Source organism: Amphiprion ocellaris, chromosome 2 (genome assembly GCF_022539595.1).
Source record: "Amphiprion ocellaris isolate individual 3 ecotype Okinawa chromosome 2, ASM2253959v1, whole genome shotgun sequence".
NCBI classification, from domain to species: Eukaryota; Metazoa; Chordata; class Actinopteri; family Pomacentridae; genus Amphiprion; species Amphiprion ocellaris.
Genome location: NC_072767.1, coordinates 11,688,602 through 11,707,427, shown reverse-complemented (window position 1 = coordinate 11,707,427; position 18,826 = coordinate 11,688,602). Strand labels below are relative to the sequence as shown.

The 18,826-nt window shown below is 39.4% G+C and overlaps 1 protein-coding gene across 1 annotated transcript in view; it reads left to right on the top strand.

Annotated features, from left to right (window-relative positions):
* LOC111573629 (ephrin-A2-like) overlaps positions 1–9,638 on the top strand; it is a 119,124-nt gene extending 109,486 nt beyond the window's left edge. The window contains exons 3-4 of the mRNA XM_055019435.1: positions 705–770; positions 5,549–9,638. Coding sequence (XP_054875410.1) covers positions 705–770; positions 5,549–5,673 — 191 coding nt within the window. The 3' untranslated portion in view covers positions 5,674–9,638. The remainder of the gene's footprint in view (positions 1–704; positions 771–5,548) is intronic.
* Positions 9,639–18,826: the final 9,188 nt, after the last annotated feature.

The following is an 18,826-nucleotide window of genomic DNA, read 5'->3' as shown; positions in this document are numbered from 1 at the left end:
TAGGTGTGAATGTGAGTTCTGCTTGTTTGTCTCTGTGTAGCCCTGTGATAGACTGGTGACCTGTCCAGGTGTCCCCTGCCTTCACCCTAAGTCAGCTGGGACGGACTTCAGCCCTCTGTGACTTAATGAGGATTAAGTGGTGTATAGATAATGGATGGATGGAAGATCAAATATATGGCCTCCAGAACTCTCAGGTTGTCTTTGCAAGAATCTTCTCACTGCCCCTGAGTTTAGACTGGAGAGCCGACACGTTTGCTGCTGCCTTTAATTAAATTAGAGTTGGGGGTGCCCATATAGCTCAACGCGTTGAGTGGGTGACCCATGTACAGGGGCTGGTCCCTGACGCAGCTGGCCCGGGTTCGATTCCCGCTCGCGGCCCTTTGCTGCATGTCTTCCCCCGACTCTTCTCCCCTGTTTCCTGTCTCTCTCTCTCACTGCGCCTATCTAATAAAGCCCACAAAAAGGCCAAAAAAATAACTTTCAAAAAAAAAAAAAAAAAAAAAAATTAGAGTTGGGAACTTTTTTATCTTGTACTGCACGTCTTATCTTATATTTTATTTTACTCTTTTGCGTATTTGTTTTGCCTTTTCAGATTGCTTCATGTTTCCTGTACATCTCACCTCTGTGTGTTTTTGCCTGATGCAAACAGCAGGTTGCTGTATAAGTAAACATTCCTCCCTCTGCTCTGTGTTTTTCTTCTGCAGCGTCGCCACATCCCAACCTGGCTGGAAAACCCTGTCTGAAGCTCAAAATCTACGTCAAACCAACCAGTGAGTTACCTTTCTTTTGCTACTGATGTTCAAATCATTGAAGAGTTCACATTGATTCAGTCTGAAACAATCGTCCATTTATCAAACCTCTACGTGAGTTCCACACATGAACTCAGTATTTATAGCAGGGGTTGGGAACCTTTTTGGCTTAACGAGCCATGAAAGCCAGATATTTTAGAATAAATTTCCGTGAGAGCCATGTAATATTTTTTAACACTAACTACAACTAAATACATGTATTTTTAAGTAAGACCAACAATTTTAGAGTATAACAAGAAAAGCACTCACAGAGCACAGTGCTCCACCAAGACTGTTCATTCCTCAGTTTGTGTCTTTGGAAATCACAGCAACATGGAATCTGGCCATTTAATATAGACCGACCCACAAATTAACTAAATAAATAATAATAAAAAAAAAAACTTGTGTGACCACAGGCATGTGTTGTGCATGTGTACATTATGTACAGATACCGAACTGTGTGACCGAAATATGTAGCGGGTCAAATGAATTGATACAGGTAACTGACACAGCGTTCACTTGTTGTTATGGTTACGGTGACGCCGTGCCAGCCGCTATATCTCGCAATGGGAAATCCTTAACAAATCCATGGATCCAGACTATAAGCCACATCACTACCAAAATCTAATCACTTGGTCCTTGTGTCATTTCTGACCTTCCCTGAAAATTTCATCCAAATCCGTTGGTCCGTTTCTGAGTAATGTTGCGAACAGACAGATTCATAAATGCACAGACAAACGTACACCGATCGTCACATATCTCCGCCGCATTCCTTGGCGGAGTAACAAGATAAGCACTCAGAGAGGGCAGTACTCTGCCAAGACTGTTCATTCCCTGACCTTGTGCTGAGTACAGGCGTGTGTTATGCATATGTACATTATGTACAGATACCGAATCACGTGAGGTAAACACGTAGCTGCTGCCGTAAATTGATGGGACTCGGAATCACTCCCACAATTTAATCAATTGTTCCTTGTATCATTTCCAATAAGTCGGCAGTGGTGGATTTGTAGTAGGATCGCAATCATGATCATCAGCCGGCAACTGACAAAGTGTTCGCTTGTTGTCATAGTTACGGTGATGCCCTGCCGGCTGCTATATCTCGCAATGGGAAATCTTTGACAAATCCGTGGATCCAGACTATAAGCCACATCACTGCCAAAATCTAATCACTTGGTCCTTGTGTCATTTCTGACCTTCCCTGAAAATTTCATCCAAATTCGTCACTCTGTTTTAGAGTACTGTTGCACAGGGACAGACAGACAGATTCACAGACAAATGTACACTGATCGTCACATAACTCCGCCACGTTCCTTGGCGGAGTATTAAGTCTCTGAATGTACTCTTTTTTAATAACGTTGTTATACTGAAGCTAAACCAATGATAAATAAAGTACTTCTCACCATTAATACAAAGGCAATTTCTTCTGTCCATTCGTGCTGAAATGTACGGTCCTCCTCATCTTTTTTGTTTTCGCCATCTTCTTCGTGAAAAGGGTTTACTCTGCATAAATTATCTAGCTGACTATTTGATTAAAAGACAAAAACTTCCCTCCTTTTAAAGGGGGGAAGTTTACTTCTTGACCTCACAACGACCCGTGTAGGCTACCCAATAAAAACAGAGTTTTGGTGTCGGACCCTCCTGTACCCTGAAGGACAGCTGGGATTGACTTCAGCCAACCCTGAACAGGAGCGGTAGAAGATGGATGGATTAAAATGCATGACAATGTTCTATGTTTTTAACACATTTCTGTAACATTTTACTTTAAAATGTTAGCAGAATTATTCATTACTTATCGTGTTAAGAAATGTCAGCTAAGATTTATCTGTGAGCCAGATGCAGTCATCAAAACAGCCACATCTGGCACCACGAGCCATAGGTGGCCGACCCCTGATTTATAGTATAGTTGATTAGTACTGTCAAACCGTGATCCTTGACATGATCTTATCAATAAAAGTGATGATGCAGTTACTTTGTCCTCTCTAAGCGTACCTAAAAAGGCAGGCACATAGGTTAGATACCCTTCTATGCAGAAGAATGGATTAAGAACAAAGGACCCCTGCTGACCTTGATTCTCATTCTAAGATGACTTAGTCTTGCTCATCTGCTAATCGACTATTAAAACCAGTAATATTTTTACTGTGAGCCACACAGTCTTTAAAAAAGTAGAAGAGATTGATTTTATCTCTCTCTTTGACAACTCTCTGAGGTACATACATTGCTGGACACATTATACTGACTGAGCCTCAGCATCTGACCCTGATGATGAGCCAGGATAATGGGACTGCATGTTCCACCAAGTTGTTGATGCTGCAGATTTGGTCATTTGGTCCCTTGTAAGCATGATAAGTAATCGTTTTATGGGTTTATAGTCTCAATTAGGGAAGTCCCGATCCAATATCAACGGCCAATTTTTTGTTCACGTCCACTGTCACACAGGCGTCGTACAGGGAGGATGTCAGTTCTTCAAATGTTGAAATAGTTTGTGAAGCAATAATTGCCATCATTATCAATCATGAATTGATTAGTACATAACACAAACTGCACAGTGGAAATTTACCCTCTGCTGAGATCAACTTTGTTACATATTCTACTGGGACAAAGTAATGTTGCGCTATTTGATCTCGACTTGTTTGGATGGTATGAGCTCTGGCTACAGACCATTGAGTGACCACCTCCTCGGGTTGCTACAGTAATAAACAGTCAGAGGCTGGTGGAAGAGCTAATCAACAAAACATTATCTGAAATGCATATAGCCATATAGAGAATAGTGAAAAAACATCTGTTAGAGCCTTTGGAACCACAGTAGACCCTACCTTGTCCACACAAGTATGGAGAAAACAAAGTATCAGAGCTTTACAACAAGGTTCCTAATTCCCGACATAACATTAAGGAACGGTTCAGATGCAGAAACACAATTTTTTCTTAGTGCATTGTATAGCTATACAGTTTTAAAGCATGTTTATTGAATTCATGTTAATAACTTTAATGTAGTTGAAGTGTGGGTTATCTAGGAGAAGGGTATTGGATTAGGCCTTGGTATCGGCAAGTACTCAATATATAAAATGACACCCACGCCGGCAGAGAACATACACAGAGAAATATCCCAGATGTGAAGGGATGTGAACCCAGGACCTTCTAGCTGTGAGCCAAAAGTGCTACCAGTGTAACACCCTGTCACACTCATAGTAATCCTTTAACATTAAATAACAATATAGACTAAATAATCTTTTTGAATAATGAGCACAGTTGGTGATATGTTTTTTCAAGCCCTTGGTAGTGTCGGCAGAGCTTCACGCCAAGCTGCAAGCAACTGCAACCAATAATACCAGTAGGCACATACGTAGTTTATGACACAAAATCCAGAGCAAAAGAAGGTCAGAAACACCTTACTGCTGCTTGTTTTTTTGAAAACACTGAAGAAGCCTCAGTTGATTAACATTCTTCTCTTCGTGTGAGATGGGCAGGTTCCACAGAGGACAGTGATCAGTGACTTTAATCAGAAAATTTGTAGTGAAACTTTAAAAGTAACCATTAGCGACTGTAAATTACATGTTTAAGGTGGAAGTGCTACTGTATAACACCTTGCTTTGATTTAGTGTTAATGTAAATATTCTCCAAAGGAAGCCAGTTCTACTTTGAAGCTGACAAGTGTTTGTCCCTAAGAGTTCTCTTCTACATGCTGTACATCTTGAGTGAAAACACCCTTATCAACAGTTTATTCAGAGCTGGGTGTTTACATGAAGTTTTTTTTTGCATTTGATCTTCAGTGAAATAAAAGCGTCGACAGTCACTGAGTGATGAGTCAGGCTCAGATGAAATATCTCTGAATTCTTAATTAATCATTCCTCCATGATATAAAACTCTAAATGTCAGTTTGAAGCAGGGAAAGTGTGAAGACTCCCAGCTGTCACAGTGAAGGCGTTAAACAGTTCCTCCTCACAGTTTTAAAGGAGTTTCTGAGAATTCAAGTGTCACAACAGAAAGCCACATTAACACATTAATGCTGCCATTGGCAGGAAATCCTCCTTCGTCCTAAGAAAAATCCGCCTTCACCAACACCTGTGCTGATGAAAGCTGATCTGTGACTGAAACACAGGATTGGGGACTTGATGCCGTGTGTTGCTGAGCAGGAAGAAAAGATGTTCACAGATGTTGCAAGTGGATTGTCTGCACAGGATACTGCTTCTGAAAATGTCAACCAATGAAAACACAGAATGTTACTATTTAGGAGAGAAAACATAAACTCTGGACACCCTAGGTTCCCAATCCCTCTGAAACAGAGGATTTACACCACTCTTTCTGAAACAAGGACATAGAATATAAAAAAATAAAACAAGTGTAATACTATGTGTCTTTATCAGTCCATGCATTTGTACAGATAGGACGTCCGAAGTTGATGGGCATAATGTTGAACCAAATTTCACCAAAGGTCCACATTATATAAATTTTGTCATCTGCCCAAGTCTGCAACAGTCTGAGTGGACACCTCCATGGACGCTAACATGCAGCCCAAACTTTGTCTGCATGGCAACTATTCTACAAAGACAATTGTGTACATGCTTTAGTGTGTATGTGCAGAATACGTAGATGCCAACCCACTGCATGTCATAACTTGTAAAACCAAGTATCTTCTGCTGGCCACCTATTTAGTGTTAACCTCAGTTCCAATGAATAATGCCAATCAAGTGTTTTGTTACTTCTCCCTGTTTTTAGAGTCTGTATTGATTAATGCCATTCCAATCCGACATCTCTTCCAGATGACTCAGTGTACGAGTCTCCAGAACCCTTCCTGACCGACGACACCACCGGCGGCTGCAGCCTCATTCTGCCCTCTGCCATGTTGCTCACCCTCCTCCTCATCCTCCTTCTCGCCTCCTCATAGCACCCCTTCTCTTCTGGTCATACTTCTTCCTGTTGGGCCGAGCTCTGTCCTCCTCCCGCTGCTCTGAGGACACCCTGAGGCAGGACAGTAATCCAGCACCGTCACCTCCAGCCTTCACTAGAACGCCACTCAGCACCTCCACCAATCAGAGGAGGCTGAGGTTTGTGGTGGGAGGAGCTTGGAGCTGCGTATCTACTCCACATAGAGTTTCTGGGATCATCTCTGCTCTGTGATGTTGTTTCTGTTGAAATGTCAAAACTGTGTTACAGATCAACAAGCTGAGACTTCATTGACTGCCCTGTTTCTGGTTTCTAATACATAGAATATAATGCTATAATGCCTAATTCTACGTTTTAAAGACTCTAAGGATGATTTACTGCCTTTTGAGTGCCACAGATTCTTTGATAATTTGGGGTTTAATTTTTTGTTTGTTTTTTTTAATTCTGTTGCTGAAAATGATGCGCCAATTCAGGTATGATGCCAAAACTAAACTTTTCCTAGTATTAAAACCTTTTTCTACAAATTCTTTTTGAATTTCAGCCAATCCTTAAGACCACACCAGTGGTTTAACAAGTTTTTAGCTGTTTAAAAGTCATTGTAGATTTGTAGTTATATTGCATGTAGAACTTTCTGACTTGTGTGCACAAGGAACTGCCTAGATGCAAAGCAAACAAACTTTTTTCTGCTCTCACAAAACTATAATCGTTTCCTCCTTTGTGGCTTTGTACAAACAAAGAACAACATAACGTATACATACAAAATTTTGATGTAATATATTGTCTAAAACTTTGTGTAAGATTTGAATGAAATTGTGGCTGTTTAAACTACCTTTTTTAATGACCTCAGTATATTGTTCAATTGTTTTCTAAAAAATATATATAAAATTATGTAGCTGGTAAGTGAAAAATATTTCAATTAGAGTTGATTAGATCTATTTATTTTGCATCCATCTGTGAATGATCTATACTGTACAGCCGCTGAAAATCAGGAAAAATCCACTGAAGAGTTTTAACTTGTGTTTCAGAAAACAGACAGATGCTGACATCAGTTCATAAACCATTTTTTACCAGCCTGGTAGATTATTTAGTGCTTTTCTTTTAAAACGTGGAATACAACTAGCAGGTTGGATTTTTTTGGAAACATGTTGTAATTTACAGCCAGAGAGCAGCTAATTCTGATGTTTTTTTAGTGTTCCAGGCAGCTGTTTAGTTTCATTCATGTTAATCCTGAATGAAAATCTTTCAGCAAACTCTTAACAATCAGGTGATCTTCAGGTCTGTAGTGATCTGAAATTAGTTTCTAATCAATTTACATATACCCTGCTTTATCCTGCCGCAATAATGATAACAAGAAATGTAGACATTAAACTATTTACAGAACACCTGCAGTCCCAAAGACATAACTTTTCTTAATCTTATGCAACAAGATAGTGTATTTTTTTCCAAGAGTTTATGCACATCTTGTTTTGCACCTCTTATATCTTGTATTTCATATTTTGTACAAGATACTGTACAAACAGATTATTATCCTGTTGCAAGCCATGAAAAGAAAACTTTAATTAGGATGTGTAATGTAGAGTTAAGCAGCTGAATCTTGCTAAAACATTGATGTGGTCTTTGAATTTGAGAAAAAAAAAAAAAGATTTAAACCAGGAAATATTTGACAAATAAGAGTCAGTGTCAATCAGAGAAGGGATCACTGCATGACAGTGATTCAAATCAAAGCATCTTCACACACACTGAAGTTGTTAAAAAACAAGACTGTCATGATGGTGTCCTGTACAGACTGAAGTATGGCAGTCAGTGGAACTTTAAGACGCTTTGGTCTGTTTCTCTGGAAGGCTGTAGAAAAAGGATGCTGTTACACAGAAACACATCAGCTGAATAAAACAAAGCCTGAACTCATCGGGACGATTGCCATCTTCAGTATGTCATCCTCAGCGTTCAGCACAGCTCTGGACTTCATCAACAAACAGAATGTCATCCGGTCTACATGAACACCAGCACAGACGGGCAGACTTCCTCAGATGATCCCAGCAGCGTTCACAGCAGCTCTGCAGTGACTTCTATCAACCTAGTTAGTCCTGGAAACATCCGTTTTATCTCTCGGACCTCTTCACTGATGACAGTCACAGAAACGAGCTGCAGTGGCCATGTAAAGAAGTCAGAGTGAATCTGTGAGGCAAACAAATCTAAAAAGACTCCGATGAATGGACATCTGACTGGGGTGTCACTGGTCAATTTGTTTAATGAAACAATTAACAATTTTGTCAGAAAGTACTCATGAATACCAATCTTCAGTTTCTAGCATCCAGAGTGATACTTTAAACTGCTTCAGACACACAGGCATTCATTTTATAAATCTTATCTTGTGTGCTCTGTGACAGCTGGGACAGTGTCCAGCCCCCTGCAACAATCTGCAGGATAAAGCAGGTATAGCTAAAAGACGGATGAATTACTAAAATCCAAACTTTTAGAATCTGAATATTTATGTTTCACAGTTTGAAGCATTCTGTCACTTTGATACTTGTGGATGTTGTGGCTGATTTCTGTGACTATAGTCTTCATCAGTGTCGAAAACAAAAATACTAATCAGAGGAGAGGAGCAATCTCTCATCCACCTCCATCCCTGCAGCAGCACACTTCTCTGTTCAGTCTCTATTCAGCCTTTTGTTTCTTTAAATCTGCCAAAGACTCTTGTTAAACTTTTCTAGTGGATGCTTGGGGGTGGGTAAAGTCATCCAGCAGCTAGGGGTCATCTTGACCCCGCCTACTTTGAACATAGGGGTGGAGTCACTTGAAGGGGTGGAGTCTTTCTCTTTCTTTTTCTTTTTGTTTTTTTTAATGGTGTCATTTGTTGTAAGAATAAAAACGAATGTTCTGCGCAAAATACAAACCAATCAAAAATGGCCTTTTCCCCCCACTGGTGCTGAATTTTTAATGACATGACTGACAAACAGCGACACTGTGTGGTCAAGGTGAAGCTTTTCATCAAATTCCACACTTTTGTTCCCTTCATCTCTTCATGCTATCCCTCCATCTCGCTGATGGAGGAAGAGTGTGTCCTTGTAAGTGGACGAGCAGGGGCATGCTGGGAAATGCAGTATATGTACTGGAAGCACTGTGACGGAGGACAGATGGACGATGTAGCACTTGGACTCCTGTGGAGAACGATGGAAACAAACTGGTGTCAATGTTTCCATGTCGGTACGAAAAGAATGAAAATTCAAGTTTTTTGTTTTATGTTTTTCATGTTTGAAAAAATGCAGGAGAAAATTCATATAAGATATGAATTCATTAACAGAGTTATGAAGGAATCAGTCTGTTTATTGTTGTTGTTGTTGTTGTTGTTGCTGCTGTTGTTGCCCCCCCCCCCCTTTTTTTTTTGTTCCTGCTTGCATCACAATGCATTCTGGTCCCTGTAGTCTTGTTTGTCCTGGTTCTGTTGGCAAGTAGTGGTCCAGTGGGTTGTCTGACTCTTCATATTTTTCTTCATTGATTTCTGTGTGAATGGAATCAGTTTTTAATGGCGTAAGGGAAGTTAAAAAAGGAAGGAAATTTTACAGAAATAAAGTTCTGCTGGTGGTTTTGTGAATGAGGGTGACACCTCCCTGCTGTCTCTGGTTTAGTGTCTCTGAGAAGAAAATGTTTTTCTACATCCAAATGTCTGCATATTCTATTCTTTGAAAGACAAAAAAATATGTTTTTGTATATTTTCATATTGGATTCTATAAAGTCCTGTTGAAAAGAATGCATTTATCTGATTGGCTAAAGAACTAACAAGGGGTCAGAGGTCATCAGGACATTTTCTTTGCCTGCACTGCATGAGCAGGAAAAATACAACTTCAAAATACATTTACTTCATTAACTTTGAAGAGGATTTCAGAGAGAAAATGTTAAGAAGTGTACGAATCTGTGTTTGATAAATTCACCACCAATAAAAAGAAAAAAGTTCCACGAAAGATTTTTTTTCTGCTTTGTCCAGTTTGTTCCAGGTTGTCTGCATTCAGAGAAAACATTTTGGAACACGTTTTGGAATTGTAACCACTTATGAGTGCAGTGGAATATAAAACTAGGAATGTGTTCACCAATGACTGCATACTCATGTTCACTTTCAGTAAATTTTTTTAAAAAGTAATTTTTTTTTTGGGGGGGGGGGTCGAATAATTAGAGGTCAAGGTGTCCTGATTCCCTTTTATCAACACTGTTTGTAATTTCTTTCAATTGGGTTGCCTCTGAAATAAAGCTGAGCTTTCTTTAGTTTAACAAACTGGAGTTTTAAGTCAGGCTCAGAGAATTATAAAATCCTTTTTACAAACCATCCTAAGATTACGATGTGTTTCCCAAAAGCAGCAAAGCTTAATGAGTAGCTTCTCACCACTGAGTGGGTCTTAAGACCTGCAAAAGGAACCCAAAAAAAAGTTTTTCTTTGATTTATGTTTGTATTGCTTTTGTTTATTTTTCAGTCTGTGATGTCATCCTGACCATGGACATTCCTTGGTAAAATTATAAAAATACACGACAAACACCTGACCTGACCAAGCCCATCCTGTACTTATTCCTGCACTTTAAACACATCAGCAGCCCCATTTTAATACAATCAAACAGAGACTGTCATTTGCCACATTTTGATTTTACTGGAAGTCGAACTCTGGAGTGTCTTTCAGTCCTTTCCAGTTAGAAATTAATTAAAACTCTGTTAGCACAACAATCATTCAGAGCAGCTGCTTTCAGCAGCTAAATCAAAAAGAAGAAGACATTTTCAAAAATAATAATTTAAGAAATGTCCTATAATGATACATCTTTAAAAAGGGACAAATAAAAATAAAATATTTCACTTTTTATTTATCGAAGCTTGTGAACAATTTTGCAGTGGTTGAGAACATGATCTAGACTACAAATTCACAATTCAGCAAACTGCAGGATTCAGCAATGCTTACAAAGGTAAGGAGGCACCACATCCCAACATGCAACATGGAGTCACATTAGTTTCACATTCAGACATCAGATCCTGTAGATAACTGCAGTAAAATAACGGTAGTGTTTAAGGTCACTAATGAAACCTGGATGATCAGCGGCAGCTTTTTAACAGCAGCAGGAGTTTCTCTCTGCAGAATCCAGACTTGATCTTCAGCTGTTTCCATCAGAGCTGCCAGTCAAACAAACAGTGAGTTTCAGACCAACTGCAGAAATACTGAGTTAAGGGAAGAAGATGGCAGTGCTCCAGTTCAATCATACTGCCATTATTGTCTCATTGAAAGGTCATGTTAGAGTTTTTCTCTGTTTTTCTGAAGAACTGCCTCACTGGGTGTCTGGTTAGAGGCCAGCTGTGTTTGGCACAATGCCTGGACAGCCCCCATCATCAGAGAAGAGAACAGTGTGGTGACAGCAGTGGAAAGTAATCAAGTACAGTTACTTCTTTATATCTATTACATTTAATTTACACACCATTTCTGAAAATGATCATTTCTGGTGGTTAAGAAAATGTAATGATAATTTTGACTTTTTATCTCATTATTTTTGATTCCAGGTCAAAACCATGACATACTCTGATTTTGAAGAAAATGGATCATTTTAATTATCTTCTTTTTGTAAATTATTATTATTATTATTTTTTTTTTTTTTTTTACAAAATGTCTGTTTCTCACAATTTTCCAAAAATATAAGGTAAAAATACAAATGATAAATTCCTATGGGAAAATTGACAGATAAAACATCAAAAATATTAAACAAATAGTCAAACATATGGCTTATAATGAAAAAACATTTTAAAGATTATTTCTAAAATTAAGACAAATCATTCTTTTCGATTTTTTTCTTTCCTATGTTTCACACTAAAAAAAATTTCCAATATGTAAGCAAATTTAGTTAATTTCAACTTGAATGTATAAACATCTGTAGACCTGAATTCCCCAAATCAGTTGTGAATGGAAACACAACAAGCTCAATTTTTTACACACACACACACACACACACACACACACACACACACACACACACACACACACACACACACACACACACACACACACACACACACTCACTTCACCAACATCAGACAGAGGTCATCACATGGTGGGGATAGTGTGTTTGTGATAATGAGCAGTGCTTCGTTTCCACCAAACATAGTGTGTTGGCTAAGAAGCTCAACTTGATCTTATCTGACCAAAGAACCTTCTTCCAGTTGACTTCAGTCTCTCACATGCATTCTGGTGAACCGGTGATTTAATATAACATTTTTTAAGTATGTCTCCTGTAAAGCTTAAACAGTTGTATCAACAGTCTCTCCCATCTCAGCCGCTATAGCTCATGAGTCCCTTAGAGCAGTCATATGTTTTTTGTCTTGGTGGCCTCCCTCAGCCATCCCCTTAGTAATGATGGGCGGAGCTCAGAAAAATGTGCAGCTTGGTGTTCTCTCAAAATATGGAACTCTTGTATTGGAACGTTTGCACACAGCGAGACAAGCACTGCGATAAAAATGAACAATACCCTGAAAAATAAACTAACAGGGTTGTTATAAGCATGATTCAGATCTTTGACAAAACTTTGAGTTTCTGTTCCATTTTCAGTGTGGAAGGTGTAGCTGCCCTGAGCATGCTGCTGTTGTTTTCTGGGCCAAAGAAAAAGGTAACCCACAGATAACGGAATGGAGAGAGAAATTGAAAATTTTCTTGTACCATCCCCTGAATTATCTTTCAATAACCTTTTCACAGAGTTGCTTGGAGTGATCTTTTACTTGATGTGTAGTTCTATCCAGGAATAATCCACCGGTGACAGGACCTTCCAGATACAGGTATCGTTATACTACAGTTACTTGAGACACATTCACCACACTCAGTTGATATCCATTTTCAGTAATGTGTGACTTGCGCTGCTGACATGAATTGGCTGTACTTATTTTGAGAATCAGGTGAATCACTTTAAAGGGGACGAATACTCGTGCACTTCACTTATTTTAGATATTATATTTTTAAATAATCTACATTTATTTCCAGAAATCTGTTTTTACTTTGAAATAAAACAGTCTTTTTTTGTAAAATCTTGTCTATGTTTGTGACATCTTGTGGTCAGATTGTATTTTCTATCCAAATCATGCAGAAAACCAGGTCGGTCTTGCCACTGTAGTTTGATTCTTCCCTTTGATACAACTAATAGGAGCATAGTGGCAGCAGGAGACATGCAACAGATGAACTGTTGAATCTCCCTGTCTGAAAGCTACTAGCTCTTGTATTCATGCAAATAATAAAATCAACAATGCTGTTAAAGGTTTGGTAAAGTTTAGACACACAACTTGGTTAGATTAAGTGAAAAATTATACTTTGGGCTCAAATATAAGTTTGTTTTCAATGAGGGATTCAGAGGGATTCACGAGTGTTTGCACTGACTGTGTTTGCATGGTGGAACCCTGTATCTTCTTCCTGAGTCCAGTAGAATGTATTCGGGGTGCAGTGCATGAGCGGTATCTGATAAAACATTGTCTGCCTGTCTGAGGGTCATTTGTTCGAACAGGTCTGGTGGGGCTTCAGGTGCAGGAATACTGATGACTTTCCCTGCTGTCTTTAACAGATTAACTATCTGAGCTTTGACTTAACTGTCAAAATTCCGAACCAGCTGATAATGCCATACCGTAACACAGACTCAGCTGTTGCTCTGTAAAAAACAATCAGAATATTTCTACAGACATCAAACACTCTGAGTCCATGGGAAAATGCAGGCGTTGGTGGATTCAGGCAGACACTTGCCACTTGTGTGTGCCAGCTTAAAGTCATTGTCGATATTCACACCTAGATGTTTGTATGACTTGACCCGCTTAATGTTGTCCAACATATATCAGCATCAGCATGAATACCACCTGGTAAATATTGTAAACATCGCAAAGAAGCTCCTTCAGCCTTAATGAGCAGATTACCCCAGATGAACAGAAAGACAGGAAGCCAGTAAGGCCATCCAGATGTGTGTAACAGTGTAAGGGCTGTGTTCTGTACTATTTATATATGTAATGCTGAATTTGCACATTGCACTTTTGTTCTGTTTTCAACCAGAGTGATAATGCATTTGCACTTTTATTTCCACCTGTGACTGATTGTAGTAGATTCTTTTTTCTTCTAGATGTTTGTTATTTTATTGTTGTAAGAGTGGTTTGTGTTTGTCTGTTGAGCAGACCTCTCTGTCCAAGACAAATTTCTCCCAAGGGAGACTAATAAAGACACCTTCACCTTGATTCAGATGTGTGTTTACATATTTTTACAGCACTGACTCTAAACAACAGCTGTACATGATAAAGAAGACAACAGCCTCCCGAACGGCTGCAGGTCAGACATCAGTGAAAGCCTTCAACTGTAGGAGCAGTTATTGTCAGAGTCACACTGACACCTGCTGGTTGGGCACAAACACTACAACCTGGTTGACCGAGCAGGTCTGATAATCAGCCTTTCTTGCAGTCATCTGATTGTCCCACCTACAGCTCTACGTGTCTGCATACCATGAGTAATAGCCAATCAACACTGGAGGATAAATGTTAAACAGTTTTCGTAGAGCAAAACATTTTCCAAGCATAAACAAAGACAATTCAAAAAAGTTTTTGTGTAGTTGCTGTTTTCTGTATTTTTGCACTAAGATTGTCATTTGTCCTGCCGCTGCATTTCCATTTGAAATATGGGTCTCCTGGATCACTGATAATCTGTATTGGACCAGGGAAACAATGTGAAAACATTTGTTGAGCTGAACCACCTCTGACATAAGTCAAACACCAGTATTTGTTTGGTACAACAGTGTCATTAATTTAATGGATTTCATGTTATGTTTTTTGTTTGTTTGTTTTTTTAAGAGCTTGTGGTTATTTTTGCAGAGATGGATAAATATCCAATGAGATGATCTCCACCAGCTAATGAGACAAGGTCAAATCACACAGTGAAGAGGTACAAAAGTTCTTGGACTTTGACACAAAAATGAAAGATGTTTCAAATATCAGAAAGGCTTTTTTGCAAGCTTTTTAATATTAATGAATAAATATAGTTCATGTGTAAAGAACACTGGTTAAATCAGTGTGTTTGTAGGTGATGAATGTATCAAGGAGAACTGGATATCATACTGACAGATGATGCCTCCTTACTTGAATTAAAATTGCATTAGCATTTCCCTGCTGGTCTAACCTGTGGGTGGTGGGTGCCACTTTGCCCTCAAACTTTTCATTGTAATGATGTTAGAAATAAAGCTAATTTTTTCCAAGATGCTAGGGAGATCCTCAAGCACTGTGGATTAAAAATGTTTAATTGAAAAGAGCAATACACAGCCTTGTTTGTAGGTGGAGATTTCCTGTCAACATTTTTGCAGACATGCTCCTTTTAGTGGTTTTTGTCCAACCAGGAAGGAAGAGAGGAATTTCTGCTTGAAAAATGTCTGTAATGTAGAAGCTTAATAGTTCAAGCACTAGACTATTGGAGATTTCACTATTAGTGTAGCACAGTCATTCATCTGTAAATGCATTGAACAGGTTTTATTTACAGTAACAGGATTTAGTATTTATACATCATGTACAGACAGGCTGTGCTATGAAGAAGGACATACATTCACATTCAACAGAATAAAAATGTAAGAACCTCATGAGGTGAATGTTGGTTATCAGTCATCAGTAAGAGGATGGGGTTCGCTGAATTTACTCTTTACAGCTTCTTTTTGCTGTGTACCAGTAGATGTACTGACAACTAGCGGCAAATTATTTTGTTACTGAAGAAATAGCAAACACTTGCGCATTCCCAGGCAAGCTCTAAAGTGTTCCTATTCTTGTCCCATCACTCTGTTGTACATTATTTCACAGTTACAAGAAAAGTATCTCAGTATCAGGAATAGAGTGCACATTAGATTCCACAGAGTGAGTCAATGTATCCATGTACAGGGTAGGAATTGGAACACGTCTGGTGAAGACCACAAAGAGACTGAAAGGGATTTACATTTAAACTGAGAGCTATGACTATGGGGAGGCGGTCTAGCCAGTGTACATAGAGCTTGTCGTGGGATTTTGCTTGTACTTTTGACTTGAGGTGTAAATTTCTGTACAAACAAAACAACTTAATCTTAGTATCAAATTCCTTTCAGAGTAGGTAGGGGCAAACGATAATCCTTTGGCAAATCCCTGTCTGAGGAGAGCACTCAAGTACTTTCCAGAGATGTTAATCACATACTACTGTGGGGTGGCAATGGCTCAGGTGGTACAGTGGTCTGTCCACTAATCACAAGGTTAGCGGTTTGATCCAAGGCTGTAGTCTACGGTACGCAGGTATAGGCCGTACACCCACTAGAAAAGGTCCCGAATTTCCGTATAACCACTTAAAAATGCGGAAAAATACGTATCAGTATGTTTTTTGACATAATGTTCACTTTCCCATTTATAAATTCTCCTTCTCTGTGTTTGGAAGCGGTGAAGTTGTAATGGGGAAAGGCTGAGAACAGGGGTCACTAAACTGCGGACCCAGACGCCGTCTATACGGGTCTAAATTTGACGGGTCGCTTCTATTTTACCTGCGCTGCTTTCCAGTGTTTATCGCTGGTCAGGAAACATACAGACCAATTACGTACGAGTTCAGCCATCCCACGTGATGCTTCTCAGCCAATGAAGTCGCTGCATTGCATCGCCGCTCTGCCTTCAAAAAAACAGTGGAAAGGTGAGGGACAGAGAGGACAGTAGTGATGGGAAGTTTGACTCTTTTCAGAGAGCTGGTTCTTTGGCCCGGCTTCCAAAGAAGAGCCGATTCTTTTGGCTCCCAAACGGTTCCTAATTTAGTATTATTTGTAGCCTCATATTTTAGCCTAACCAGGCAAATATGAATGATTTGTGTATTGACAAACTCTTTTGCATTCAGTGTTTTTATGAGAAACCTTGTAATTGCCTCATTTTGTGCATTTGTTTTGTTACAGAAACAGGCATTCTTACTTTTTAAAAATACTTCAATTAAATTTTTTTGCACAAAAAACAAATGAACAAAACACTGCACGCAAACTCACGGAACCAGAACAGAAACAAAACCAAACTCAGTATTCCAACAGTATAAATGTCCTCAGTGTAGGTTGGCATTTAGAAAAATCAGATACCTGAGCTTGGATGTGCTGATAGGATTCCTTCTTTTGGTATCTGCACTGTTTTTGAGAAGATTCTCTCAGATGGAACAGAAGTTGTCTCCCCTCCATCACCTTCACCAGGTGGGGAAGACTGAGGCCTTGGCCTGCTACCACCTCAGTGGGTCATCCGCTGGTTGGACGAGGGGTTCCTCAAGATATGATCTCAACTCTATTATAGCATCAGCTGTAGGATTTCTCCTGAATCATCTCCTGTAGCTATTCCATCAAAGAGCCTCCACACAGCAGAAGTTTGAGGTTCCTCCTCCACTTGGTCCTCTAATGGTGGAGGTGTCTGGCTGCTGGGGGATATTTTGCTGCTGCAGCACTTATTCTCTGAAGTGTCTCATCAACAGCTCTGTTGTCACTGAAGGCAAGCTTCTTTAATCTTGGATCCAGTAACGTGGTTTCTGCGAGGACAGTGTTAAACTCCATACTCCATTAAATAAGTTGGGAGTCGGTTCTCACTTGACGGGAGTCGGCTCTTCAGATTCATTACAAAGCATCAGCTCTTAGAGCCGTACCGTTTGCACATTACACATCACTAGAGGACAGACTGCAGTCACATACTGACCATGTTTGGCTCAACATACAGCTGCGAGGCAGCTTTCTCAACTATGAACATGATTAAAACTAAATATCGTTCCAGACTCACCAATGAGCTCCAAATGTGTTTGAGAATGACCCTGACACCATTCAGACCACAATTCAAAATACTGGAAGGGCAAGCAGCAGCTCAGTTCTCCCATTAAGCAGCAGAGATATAAGGGGAGTGATATAAGACAGGAAAAAAATGTAAAAGGGTTCAATTGTTAACATTTATGAGATTTAGATATTGTTAAAGATGTGTATAAGTTGGTTCAAGTTGTTCAGTCATGATTTTTTTTTCAAGTTCTACACTTTATTTTAAGATATACAGTTATATAAAAAGTTATTTATTAATAAACGCTGTCAAAATGTTTTTGAACCGTACTGAATTTATTTGACTGTCAGTTTTTGATTACAGGCCTAATAAAACTACCAGGTTACAACAACATATATCACACTAACTCAAGTTAGACATTATGATGTTCTGGACCTTTGCTTTAATCCATTTTCTCTGACTGGACCTCTTTGAATTTTTGTTGAATACCCCTGGCTTAGAAGGAGAGGGGTATGAGTCAACAACCTCTAATGATCCAACACCAGTCGGTCGAGAAAAAACAACAAAAAGAAAGCAAAACCAAATGACACTATTTCAGTGTTTTAATAAGCCTGCTGCTTGTCCTGTGAATACTACCACTTTAGAGAACACTACAGCTGGAGCTAACCTTAATGTTTAAGAAAGGGAGCCTGATAAAGAGGCCACATCAGCTCTACCTGATGGCAGGGAAGAGGAGGCTGCTGACACTATCACGTCTATAACTAGCTAATTGGTGGTTTGGTTGAAATAAAGGAGCTGCTGCTGCTGCTGCTCTGTGTGTGTGTGTGTGTGTGTGTGTAGGTGTGTGTGTGTGTGTGTGTGTGTGTGTGTGTGTGTGTGTGTGTGTGTGCGCGCGCGCGCGCGTGCGCGTATGTGTGCATGCGCATGTGCACACACACATATATGAGAACTTGACCTGGCTTTGGTTTATGAGGCTGAAAGGGGAAAAATCAGAGCATACCCACTAGAAAAAACTAGACTACACCACTGGTTTGATCTACTGTCTCTCCATGTGCTGAAGTAATTTTAGGCAAGACACTTAACACTCAAGTTGCTCCCAGTGGTAGGTGAGCACCTTGCACGGCAGCTCTGCCACCATTGGTGTGTGAGTGTGTGAATGAGAAAAATACTGTAAAGCACTTTTCAGAACCTAGCACACACGGACCATTTACCATTCATTATCATCATCTAAATACCAGAGTATTACCTGCCCCGTACATTCTCTCAAAATAGAACCAAGAGAAATTCTTAGATAGGGGAAAGCAGTTGAATTTTAGAAGCTGAACTAAGATTCCTATATAACAAAATCTACATGTTTTAGAAAGCACATAAACATGTTAAGAATCCTCCAGGTTCAGCC